This window comes from Agrilus planipennis, unplaced genomic scaffold (genome assembly GCF_000699045.2).
Source record: "Agrilus planipennis isolate EAB-ADULT unplaced genomic scaffold, Apla_2.0 scaffold26, whole genome shotgun sequence".
NCBI lineage: Eukaryota > Metazoa > Arthropoda > Insecta > Coleoptera > Buprestidae > Agrilus > Agrilus planipennis.
Window position 1 is genome coordinate 2,026,679 of NW_020439469.1, and position 12,938 is coordinate 2,039,616.

Below are 12,938 nucleotides of genomic sequence, written 5' to 3' on the forward strand. Positions count from 1 at the left end.
TTTTTTTGTTTAAGCAAAATCTACGATGAGGCAGAAACAGGAACTTAATTCACATTCCCGTAAATGCGCAGTGCGTCGCTTGTCCCTCCACTAAACGCAAAGTGGCGTCAAGAAAGCACACGTTGTTTACCTGCATGAAATCTTTAATAACTTCGTAGTAAGAAAGAATCTTCCAATATTTTTATCAGAGGTAAAGATTAAAAAGAATAAAACTTAAAAAATCAGAATGATTGGTATTCTTGCGCCGCATTTTAAATTGTAATTATGCTCTGATGAGCATAATTTAAAATGAATTTAAAAAAAGTATTTACATGATGCGATTTCATCAAGCCTAGCAATAATTTTAGAAATCGAAAAGAAATATAAATAATATTCAAGTCTACTCAAATAATAAAAAATAATTTATAAGCACAGGCCCATACAGGAGACACAGCCATTTAGTTTTAGAAATCTATGACCAGAAACATAGATAAAAAATGTATAGACCTATATTAATGGACGTGCCTTAGCCGTATGTCGTTGTAATAATTTCTTGGCTCCAAAAGTGAGGAAGATGGCATATAGTTTCGGACTAATGTAATCTCTTTCATGACACGCTTACGCACTATCGTGACAGAGATGGATATTGTCCGAAACTTCATTCCATCTCTTTCTTTTGTTGTACCACAATTCTGACCGCTAAGGCATGTCCATTAGTACATGTCGATGCATATAAGTATTATATATCTCTAATCTATGAACATACCGAAAATCAAAAACCATTACCCTTTGTGTATCTATTATCTATGATCATAAATGAACTATGCAACTATTTAATAATAGGCGCCAACAAACAAAATTTAAAAAATTTAATATTCATTTAGCAATCAACCAAATTTAAACATATATTTAAGAAAAGGTAGAATTTTCTTATTGCAAACAGTAATAACCGGTCATTGTATTGGTGACACTGCAAAAATTATCTATGCTCTTAACCCTAAAAATCGAGAAATATTTCGTTCCATGCGGTAAGTGCCATTTTCTTTCCCCGTTAAACATCGTCGTGTTGAGGTGCGAAGTTACACATTCTAAGGAAATACTAAAAATATACGTGTAAGTCATTGTAATTAATTAAAGAGAACTTATTTAATAGTAATAAGATGTATATACTGTTGATTTTTTATGTGTTTGAGATTTTGGAGATTTAAAATTATCAAAAAAAAATATATCCAAAACCACGTTTTCAAAATGTGAGTAACATAGTAGAAATCAATTCTGACCTGGCCTTTCATGCAATCGATTAATTGTTTTTATAGAAATACAAGTGAACTGAACAATTTCTTTAGTTTTTAGATTAAATAATGGTTGAATCAGTTGCAGAGATGGCTGGAAAACGTAAGTCTCTTGCTAGTCCAAATTCTCCAGGTAAACCCCAAAAGAAAGTTAAAACTGAGCCTGTAACACCTAATAAAGCAAAGGAGCAAAAAAATACACCTAAGAAAAATACCCCAAAAGTAAAAGACAATAAACAGCAAGCTAAGAAAAAGAATGTGAATTCATCCTCTGTTTCTCCAAATGCAAATAAGAATTCAGAAAAAAAAGCAGTGCCAGTTAAAAAGACATTTAGCAAAAGAAAATTTCGAGATTTTGTTAAGGATGCTGCAACTGGAGAAGTGCAGCCAGAAGAAGCACTTACTAAAATACAAGAACAAATTAATAAAATTCAAACAGCTGATGACCTCTCAAATACTGCAAAAAGGAAGTTGTCAAAATTATACAGCATAGCTGATAAAATTCAAAAACAGTCAGGAATTAATAAAATTGATATTTCCAAACAAAAGGCATTAAAGCCTGTAGGTAAAATAATTCCTAAGGCAAAGAATGAGAAACCAAAACAGTTGAAAACTAAACCTACAAAAAAAGATGATGCAGACAACAAAAATAAAGATTCTGGAGTAGATCAATCCGAAGAAGAATGGGAAGAAAATTCGGTAGAGGGCGGGGATAATTCTGAAGATGGTGAAGAAGAGGATGAAGATTCTCATGAAGGTGAAGAAGATTCTGAGATGGATGAAGAAGATTCTGTGGAAGGTGAAGTGGATTCTGCAGAAGAGTCTGGAGAAGACGAAGAGGAAGAAGATGATGATGATGATGATGAAGAGGATGAAGATGAAGATGATGATGGTGCTGATGATAACAAACAGGAGGAAAAAAAAGAACAAACTATTAATATAAAAACAAATGAGAAAAAGGAAGCAGAAGTACAAACAGACAAAAAAGAAGAAATATTAAATGACTTTACCATTTTTGTTGGTAATATACCTTTTGAGACTACAGATGATGAAGTAAAAGAGTATTTTTCAAAAGCAGGAGGAATAGTTTCAGTTGTTATTCCCAGACAAAGAAAAGAAAACAAATCAAGAGGTTTTGCAATTATAACATTGAAGGATAAAGAAAGTTACGATGTGAGTACATATTGCATTAAATTTAATCCAATGCATATTTTATTTTATTTTTTTTAGAAAGCACTTTCATTTCACTATACCCATTTAAATGGCAGACAAATATATGTGCGGCATTATCATCAAAAACCGAAAAGCTCTTTAAAAGGAGGTCCCAACAGAAACTTTAAGCAATTTGGAAATCAAGGAAATCAAAAATTCAATCCTAATAACAGAGCACCTAAACAAGGAGGTGGTTTTAATCCCCGAAACAAAAGGCCAATGCAAGGTGGTGGTTTTAAGCCAAAAAACAAGTTTCAAAATAAAAAGGACAACTAAAATAAGTAATAGCACTTAGAATAAATGTTTATATTTGTCATTGTTCTAATGAGCTTTTAAACATATGATTTACACATTCAGTGAAAAATGTTTGTTGCAAGTTTGAAGTATTTTTTTACTCCAATTTAGTATAGTTAAAGCAGTATCGTTCTTCTTTATAATGGAAAGGAAAATAATTCCTTGTGTATAATTCCCATCTTTCTAATGAAAACAGTTAAATAAAAAATACGTTTTTTTTACGAGTTATTTTAATTTGGCCAGGAAAAGACAAAAAACTTGTAGGTAATTTAAGGTGTCAGTAGAATGTTAAGAAAAAGATTTACTTTAATTTTGAAATTGATTAGTTTCATATGCACGTTAAGTTGTACGCTTTTTTTAATTTAATTTCACTGCTGCTAATAGATAGCACTTAATAAAATATACATTGGCTTCTAATTGGCAAAATTAATTAGGTAATTTTTGTGTGATATTTTCATTTTGCGATTACGAAAATAAATGAGTTAATAATGTTGTTTGTGACGTCATGAAACGCAGGTATGACCATGTTATGACCATAGATAATAGATCTACAAAGGGTAATGGTTATGACATTATAGGTTAGAATTGTTTGAAATTTGTGCTTAGTGGTGCGGGTGGTCAGTTTTAATTATTTTCGGTAAGATATAATAAGGTACGTTTTACTTTTAACAGATGAATTATAACCATAACAATTTAGCTAATTGTATATCTAATTAATTGTAACAAGTATTAGATATTACACGTACAATATTATTACGGTAAATGTAGTTGTGTACTATTTTTCTTAATAGATATCTATAAAACGTAAACTTGCTGGTAAATGTAAATAAGTAATTAATTTTCTGCGTTCACTAACCGAGATACTTGTGATTTTAATAGTTGACTTATTTAAATTTTATATAATTAACGATATATCTACTATCTAGTTATTATTATAGCCATTCAACTCTAGAAAAATTAATTGCTATTGATAATTTAAGTAGAGGAGAAAATTTCGATTTTGTTTTATTTCTGATAAGGGGTTGAAAGCCAACTTTTATAATATATTATTAGTGCATTTATAACTATACATATACTTCAAATTTTTATATAAATTATTGATATATAATAATTGTAAATTTGTAATTATAACAATGTTATTTACTGGACACGGAGAAATATTCACGGTCTTTATGCACTGACCTCCTAAGGGAAGTTTATAAAATTTTCATATTTTACCTTTTTACCTTTTTTAAAAGTTGACGTGGGGTCTAAAATGACTAAAGATGGGCTCACGTTAAACTTAAATGACATTTACCGCTCACAAGTGTTTGATTGTTAAAATTTAATATTATAGCCTGAATTAAGGATTTTTCACAACAAAACAAACAATTAATAGAAACAACAGTACAGTAGTACTAATAAGTAAATATTTAATTACAATTGCAATTAATGAATTCCAGGAAAAGGAAATGTTTTAATGAATATGAAAAACTTTTTTTATTAGGTATATTTCAGATTATCACAACATAATTGCATCATATTTCAGTATAAAAAATTCATTGAATGTGCTTTGTAAAATATTATAAATATGCACAGATAGACAGATATGTAGTAAAATTTGATTGATTTTTTTTATACAATATAGAAACGCATTAAAGTTTTGTCGGCTAGTCATTGTCATTAAAGAATTCCAATATTTCGTTCAGTAGTTCATTATTGAAATAAAAATCGGCGTTAGGTAGAGTTTCATTGGTCATTGGACTGGTGTATCTTCCACTCATAAACCATTCGTTGATAGCTTGTTTCTCATAAGTATAACCATCAGCGCAAACTACGGGTTCTCGCATAATTTCGTGTGTTATTGGACAGAAAAATCGATGAGGCACATTAAGTAATTCAGAACTACGAAAACCATTCAGAAATGTTCGTTCGGCCTCTTTTAATCGCTTCAATTCCTTATTAAATTGAATTGCTTCTTCCTCGTCTACAACAAGTAAAAGTTCCAACAGTCTAAGTCTTGTGGAAGATATGAGTTGTTATAATTTGCGTTACGATAGCAATTTTTTTCTATAAATAAATTATCTTAGAACTATTCATTGGGGGGCATACAAGTTGGTTAACGAAATTACCTTAATATTTTATGTTTTATACGAATTTGACGTAAAAAATATACTATTCCATTTAAAATAACAAAGTTGGCACATCAACTTCCGGTATAACCGGAAGCGGCCGACAGTTGGAGTTATTTTAGTTAAAAATATATATAGTAAATCAAACTGGGATGATACAGGCGAGATTGCATTAAAATAAGGAGTTTTGTTAAAAAAATTTTCGATTAAACTTTCAGTTTGGCCGCAACGAGCATATTGCGTACTTTTTGGGCCACCCTGTATGGCGTGCTCTTTATAGATATATGCATATCTAGATATGTTATATTAGGTCGATTACTTACATTAGTAAAAATGAAAAACAAAGTAATTGTTTAATAATATGTTGAAAACCAACCCATTTCTATTTTTAACTACAACTGAAACCCGCTTTTTATTTAGTAATAGTCAACTAACGACAGTAATTAAATGCAAATTAGCATGTTAAATTGTAGAAGTTTGATAAATAATTTTACATAATTACAGTGAAAACATACCTATATAATTGAACTTTATTAAAACTCGTTTGATCTTTTTAATCCGATCGTATGTTTGTAATAATTATTTATAATAATTCCTAATTGCTTTCCACTATCTGCATGTTTTGTGAACAAAATTTGGTATTTAGATTTAGAAGTGCGATCAACATTTGCTTATTAGTGTCATATTTTCAATACAATGTCGCAAAATTTACAAAATTCCAAACAGAAAATAACAATATTTAATTTAATGTATACTTATGTGCTTGAATATTTATAAATTATTTTTACAGTTAAAATTTCATTGACCGTTTTCCTAATTTTACTTTAAAATTGATTGAAACAGACGTTTCCTCTTTTACATAAACATTTGTAGTAATAAAACAAGCTAAAAAATATGATATTTTTTCATACCAATAAAATATTATTTTTAATAACAAGTACAATAACCTTTTCCCAAGTTACACAATTTTCAAAATATTTGTTAAAAAATAAATAAATTTAACAAAAAAAATCATAGTTCACATATCGTTTTCGAAGGATTTGCAAAAATATATTAGATTTCTTTTTTAAATATTCATATTGGCAGAAATGCANTAGATTAATTTTGATAAATATTTGTTTACAAGAACTCCTTTTTTTACTATCAATATTTTAAACATTAATTTAGAATTAAATATATTTATTTGTTTATTTTGAAATGGAATCAGAAGGAAGCTGGAAGGATTCACTAACTAACATTCTCACGTGTATGTAATCGATTTTTTTAAATATGAAGTTATAATCTGTTTCACTCTTTATTTGACGCAATTTTTCCCTGTAATGAAGGCATTTGTTTCTCTAGATTTCACAATTTCATGAAATTTCTTTTTTTGCGCTACATTTAGACTTGTGTATGCAAGTCTTATAGTAAATCAGACAAGTTACCATCAAATAAAAAGTTGGGTGAAAAACTAGAAAAAAGATGATTTCCCGAGTAAAAATTATTCTTTTCAATTTCACTNATAAATTGGTATTAATTAACGAATATTTTCATTTATTTACATACGGTACGTTTTGGTGGTGTTTTAGATGATTTTGTATGTGATGCTATTTTGGTGCTATTATAGTGTTTTTTGGCGAGGCGCTGTTTGAGGGCCCCTTTCGGATCTTTTTTAACGTGGCGTTGGTTTGGAGCTGTTTTAGAGTTTCAAGGGGTAGTATTTTGGCTATAATTTTAGAATTTAAAATAATTTGTAGGAACTATTTCGGTGGTAATTTAGGTCATTTCAGATATTTGGAGGCGATTCGGTGGTGTTATAATTCTTTTTATTTTTACTCGGGTTCCACCGTCTTTCTTTGTTAGCCTAACAATATTACAATACAACTTTTATTTGTAAATCATAAATTCTTACCAAAGCCTAGTTCGTTGAAAATAGTGTCGTCCTTCATGGTCAAAAGCTTTCCTCCATCCATATTAAAACTCGCTACCTTTGACAGTAACGACTGGAGTCCCGCTCCTGTAAGCCACTCCAAAACATCATCGTTATTCCACTCACCAACGTCTTTTTTACGAATGTCTATCTTTCGTGTAAACGATAATTCAACTGTCTAAAATAAAATAAAACACTTATACGCTACGACCATTACATTTTGTATTAAATTAACTAATAGTGAAAGAAAATAATTTAAAGAGCTTTCACGAGTAAAACCCTACAATAGTACTATTAGTCGAAATAATCAGTGAGTCTCTGCAAGCCATTTTGGTACATATTTTCCCTCTATAACTCGAAAAATTAAATTGGACCTCTGTATCTCGAACACAGCAACGTTTTATTTTACAACCTTTACAACTCGATAATTTGAAACTTATTACGTCTACAGTTCGAACAAAACAAACTTATCGACTTTAAGGATTTGCCGACAATGTAAGTACCTACACCATTGTTTCTTAGAAAACAATTTAGAGGTATACAATAAACAGTATTACCACTTAAGGAACTTAAGGAAAGTCAAAATCTTCCATAAGTCGAAAACTCTACAACTGGCGTCTCCCTTGATGTTCGAGTTATAGAGGTTCCGCTGTATAAAAATAGGAGGCGAAAAATTAATAAGTCGCTGATTTTCAGTTTGGGGGCATTCGTTCATTACGTAAGAAGATTTAGGGGGGGGGGGAGATGGGTTGATTATATCTTATTTTTTCTTACAAGGGGATGGAAGGGAGTCTTAATAGTTCTTACGTAAGTTAAAAAGAAGATATGCAACTGCTTAGATTAATATTTTGTTATCTGTTTGATTCTAAAAAGTGCAAAAATAACCACATCTCTCACCAGATGTTCCGGTAATTTCCAAAGCCACAAAGTCTTGTCCAAACAGCCGCCGGCAAGAAATGAACAGTCGAAATTAAAGCAACAGCAAGTTACTATTGAATCGTGATTTAAAACTTGAATACAAGTTCCGCTGTAGACTGACCACACGCGCAGCTGTTTGTCGGTTGCGCCAGAGCAAACCAATTCGGAAAATTTTGGCGAAAACCGAACGCACATAACATTTCCACCGTGTCCCACTAAAGTTCTCCAGTTTTTAACTGTAACCGATTCCGACGCCTGAAACAGTAAATTTAAATTTATTTAATAGATTATCTGTAGACACCGAACAAATATATTCTGCATAAGTTTCTAACCTCATCGAATTTGAAGGGTTTAGGTAAAAATAACATGCGACAAAAATTTAATTATTGTTTCGTCCCAACTGCTCTAACATTGTTGAATTATATTTTGTAATTTGACGACCAAGGAGGTAACCGAGAGATAAAGTTCAAACTCGAAATTATTAAGAGAATTTAAGTCATTAATTGCCAAAAATAATCCTAATATTTAGCGTTTCACAGTGGCAGAACCACTGGGGGTGGAGGGGAACGGGTCCAGTCGAGGAGCTCTCCCTTTGGAATCAGAAAATTCTAAATTTAAAAATATTTTTTTTAAATTTGCCAAATTTTCGTAGTAATATATCTTGTTTAAGTTCATTATTTCAAAATTAATACAAAAAAAATAAATAACAAATGCTGATCAAAGATCTTTAGAGGATTGTCTCGATTATAGGATAAAGGGCAGAAATTTATGTGAAACCCTTTCTTAAAATCATAGATCCGCCCTTGACGTACAATGAATTATCCGCTTCTACTTCGTAATCGCTAATAATTTGATAACGCTCTGGACAGATTGCGGAAGACTTTTCTGCACTACTAAATTACATGTCTGCCCTTTCTTAATGAAATCCTAGCTATGTCCTTAGTAAAGGTTGAAATTCACTATAAAGTTGAGCTAAGTGGTTCATAAGCATATTTATGAAGTTTTAAGGTATAAAATAATGTTAGGAAATCAAACATTAAAAAAAAAAAAATGAAATATCAAGCATTAGCATCTGCTGTTGATATAGCTCAGTACTACCAGGGGCGTATCCAGTAGAAAATAGTGTAGTTATTTAGGGACAAAAGACGAATATCGATAAGGTCATATTTTCGTACCTAAATAGATAAAAAAATAAATCATAGATGTACTTAATAGATTTTCTGTAAGTAGGCTACTAGCTCGATAATAGAATACCATTCTAAGGAAATTATAGTGGAATAACATTTTATAGTCCCCCAAATTGGGTTGATATAATATGATATTCTTAAAAATTATGCACTTTTTGCAAAAATTTCATTGTGTTTCATTTAGAGCAAAAGTAAAAAAAAAATAATTTGTAAGTAGATATGTTATGCACTGATAAGAACTTTATTTAAAAAAATTAAGGTGCCCTATTTTGGGGCGCAAATAGGGCCCCATTACAACTCATCGTTTCCTAATTCGATTTTTCTCACACAACATTTTTCATAGTACTTAAGTAATTCATTAGTTATAGAGCAGCTGGGAAATTCCCCTATTTCCTTTTTCTGGTATTAGAAACTCGATAGCTTCTGAATATAGAATAAAAAGGGCTATAGCCCCTAGAAATATGCACTTGTGAATTTGTATTCTGAGGGTTTCGTTCTTCGGAAAGCAAAATGCATATCCTTGAAAATGCTGTAGGTTCATTTTGTTTACAAAAAGAAAGTACTTAACAAAGTACTAAAACCATATCATCTAAATCTTATTTTTTTTTTACAAATTAACGTAAAAATAAGAAAGCAGTTTCATCTTTTTATAGAATTTCTTGTTGCAGATTTTGATAATGGACAGACGTGTCCTCAACGGTGATGCTTTTAATTTTCTAATTTCTGTCAAACTCTCAGATTTTCATTATTAATTAATAACAGTGGCATGGTAAATTAGCAAATAGGAGACGAAACAATGTTTACTTTGTACACAGAGCACAGAGTAGGAAAAATTCTAGCGGCTGCCCTGCTCTCATCTATCAGACCATTAGATTTTATGTGTACCTACTATTTAACAAGACAAGATTCCTGCTCAAAAATAAGCGCCTTTTCATTATTCTCTTGATAAAATTTAGATAACGGTTCAATTATCGTTCACTATTTTCCCCTCTTCACGTGTCGCACCTTACTATTGTAAAATGCTTAGTCAGAAAATTATTTCCAATCAATTTTTCTGACAGGCCCCTAACTAACTTTGAATTAACAATAGCTAGATTGTTTCGCTTTTATTCTTTGGATTCGGTTATTCCTTATTAAAAACGTTTTTTACGTAAAACAATAGTCTGTTTAGAATTAATGAAAACGTTTAGACGATATGGTCATTTTCTTGTTAATTAAAAATTACACAAAATTGCATACCTTGGAGTACGCTATTAACCATAACTTGACTAGACTGTCGTTTCCGCACGTGGCCAAAAGATAATTTTGTTTTCCATTAGATTGGACAAGTGGATTTGGTTCCATATTTTCGGAGAAATCGCAAAAATTGATCCCAAGATCATGGGCATAGAGTTCGGTAAAAATATTGGTACCTGTTAATATATTCCATAATTTTATTTCACCGTTGGTACATACCGTGACCATTAGCTTGTCGTCAGGTGTGAAACTTGTGGATGTTAAGGATTCTAGATGCGCTTGTACCATTCTATAATAACTAGCAACAGTTAGAAAAAAGCATTGTCCAACTTCGATAAAATTTCTTACACAATCAGGCTTTTTGAGACAATATCCCAGACATATGCCTTTTCATCATCACCAACTGTTATTAGCATAGTTTCATCGGCGGAAAATCGACAATCTTTTACAGCTAAACTGTTCTGAGGTATTTCGAAAATTTTTAATCCTGACTGATACATAATAAAATCAGTATATTATAAAGTGCGTAAATTCTTTTAAGTGTGCAATTGGTTTCTTGTATATGTTATATAAGAAAAAATTATTTATATTTTGTCCAAATAGGGACCCGATTGAAGTGAAACTTCTATAAACGTTTGACTAACTTATCTTGCTCCAATTTTTGATATAAATTATTTTTTAATGGAAATCATCGATAGAGAAATAAAAATGAGCTGAGTTGAATGCAGCTCATTGAGCTATCTAAATACTGGGCTTTATGTTGAAGAGGAGAGCGGGATAGGTTTCCGAAGTATTACGCAGAACTGTCTCGTGCGGTTCAGTTCAATAATATAAAGCGGCGTCCTGTGCAGAGAGTAGTAAGCCAACTGAATTCTGTACTCTGTCTGGTTGAGCGCTTCGTAGTATGCTTTATATTACTGAACTGAACCGCACGAGGCAGTTCTGTACAATACCCGCACCGAAGTGATCCAATATATAACCTATAATTTAGATGGTTTAAAAAGCAATTTTGTACAATCATATCCGCGTTAGCAATTTGGTCGCAAAAACACATAAATATCCATATTAGTACAAGCAATATAGGCAGGTGGTAGGAAAAATTTTGGATTAATTTTTTTTACGCAATTTTGTTCGAAAAATTCTTCTGAATACAACGATGTAGGTTGTAAAAAAAACACCCCTTTTTTATCAATATCAAACCAAAGAATATAAAAAAATGTTCCGGCCAAAAAAAGTTGTTTTCTTGCTATTTGTTTAAACAATCGTGATTTAAACAATACTCGATCGGGTTACCGGCTACCAACCTACATCGTTGTAATCAGAAGAATCATTCGAACAAAACTGCGTAAAAAAATTTAATCAGAAAATTTTTGCCACTCACCCACCCATATTGCCTGGACTAAGTATACAGTTTTCACATGGCTGATAGTAGTTTCACTTCGAAAATACGGTTGTACAAGAAAATGATTTACAAGTTAAATACAAAGTGTTATAAATATATAGTGATAAATTACCGACATGTTCCATACAATTGCGCAGCCATCTAACGAACAAGTAGCTAACATCTTTCCGGATTTAGAAAATTCAACGTGCAACACAGGATATGTGTGGCTTTCATCCAAATGTAAGAAACTAAGTTCATCAATATTCATGTTGTCGTGTATTTTAAACAATTTTACTAATTTATCACTAAAAAAATAATTATAACTACTTAATGTGTTTGCAGTTAGATGTACGAAGTTGTAATATTAAATGAATGATAATGGGTCTATATGTACATATATTAAAATTATTAAAATAGGATTACAGGAAAATATTATCCTAGAATTTTGCAAAGGGTGTGATTAATCTAACAGCTACAGTGTCCACTTTTTTACCAGGATAGCTGATTAGACGTTTAATCGTAAAACATAATAGTCGCGAACAGTTAATTTAGAAATTCGGAAAAGGTTGTTAAAGGTGTATGTTTGGAGCGCGGCGTTGTACGGGTGTTAAACATGGACAGTGGGCGCGGCGGAAAAGAAAAGGTTACAATCGTTTGAAATGAGGTGTTACAGGCGAATGATGAGGATACCCTAGATAGAAAAGGTTAGAAATGAAGAGGTATTAGAAAGACTAGGAGAACAGGGGACTATGGAAAAAATTATTTAACACTCATCGCACATTGGTCTAGTCTTGGGAAACTGATTTAGTTATCGGTTATCGACAACAATATCGATAAATCGATAATTACCGATATTCATCGATAACTATCGATATGCCGTATATCAACAAAAATATTAGCAACTGATAACTATCAACATTATTTAATAGAATATTTAAAATATTTTAATTAGAATATTTAAAAAGAATCCGTAATTACCGATATATCAATATGGTATTTCAAATAACTTGACTATTTTGTTTTTTTTCTTCCAAAGAACATTGGCACAGGCATTGAAATATGAGTACTTAATATTAATATTTAATTAGTGGTGGAATTTTGAAATTTTCTATTTTCCATTTAAAAAATATAGGAATTTTTCTCTTTTATTTTTGGAATTTTATAACTCGACAACGAATTACTTTAGATACAAGGATGAGGGGGACATTTTTTGTAGGAAATTGAACGCTCAATAAAAAAAAACTTGGTTGAATATTTTCGTAAGTTTAGCTGTTATACATCGATAATTATCGATAACTATCGATATTCTAAGGGCTGTTCGGAAAGTCATTTCGTTTTTTGTTGTGGAAATGAAAGACAGTTTTTGTATAATAAACAAATACTTTATTAAATTATATATTGACCGTTCTGCCCACA

General features: G+C 30.9%; 2 protein-coding genes across 3 annotated transcripts in view; one reads left to right on the forward strand and one right to left on the reverse strand.

Moving 5' to 3' along the window:
- The first annotated feature begins 982 nt into the window (after positions 1-982).
- On the forward strand, positions 983-2,998 carry LOC108740343 (nuclear localization sequence-binding protein-like). 2 transcript variants are annotated; one of them, XM_018474632.2, is made up of 3 exons: positions 983-1,092; positions 1,326-2,444; positions 2,502-2,998. In XM_018474632.2, exons 2-3 carry the CDS (start codon positions 1,341-1,343, stop codon positions 2,757-2,759), a joined length of 1,362 nt encoding a protein of 453 aa, XP_018330134.1. In that variant the 5' UTR covers positions 983-1,092; positions 1,326-1,340; the 3' UTR covers positions 2,760-2,998. The 2 variants fall into 2 exon arrangements, with proteins under 2 accessions (XP_018330134.1, XP_018330141.1); XM_018474639.2 differs by having other exon boundaries at positions 986-1,092; positions 1,354-2,444.
- Positions 2,999-4,259: 1,261 nt separating this feature from the next.
- The window catches only part of LOC108739958 (WD repeat, SAM and U-box domain-containing protein 1), a 34,055-nt gene continuing 25,376 nt past the window's right edge, over positions 4,260-12,938 (reverse strand). The window contains exons 6-11 of the mRNA XM_018474093.1: positions 11,653-11,827; positions 10,487-10,629; positions 10,142-10,427; positions 7,695-7,970; positions 6,780-6,975; positions 4,260-4,743 (exon numbers count right to left, since the gene is read on the reverse strand). Of these exons, the coding sequence (XP_018329595.1) occupies positions 4,427-4,743; positions 6,780-6,975; positions 7,695-7,970; positions 10,142-10,427; positions 10,487-10,629; positions 11,653-11,827 (1,393 nt within the window). The 3' untranslated portion in view covers positions 4,260-4,426. The remainder of the gene's footprint in view (positions 4,744-6,779; positions 6,976-7,694; positions 7,971-10,141; positions 10,428-10,486; positions 10,630-11,652; positions 11,828-12,938) is intronic.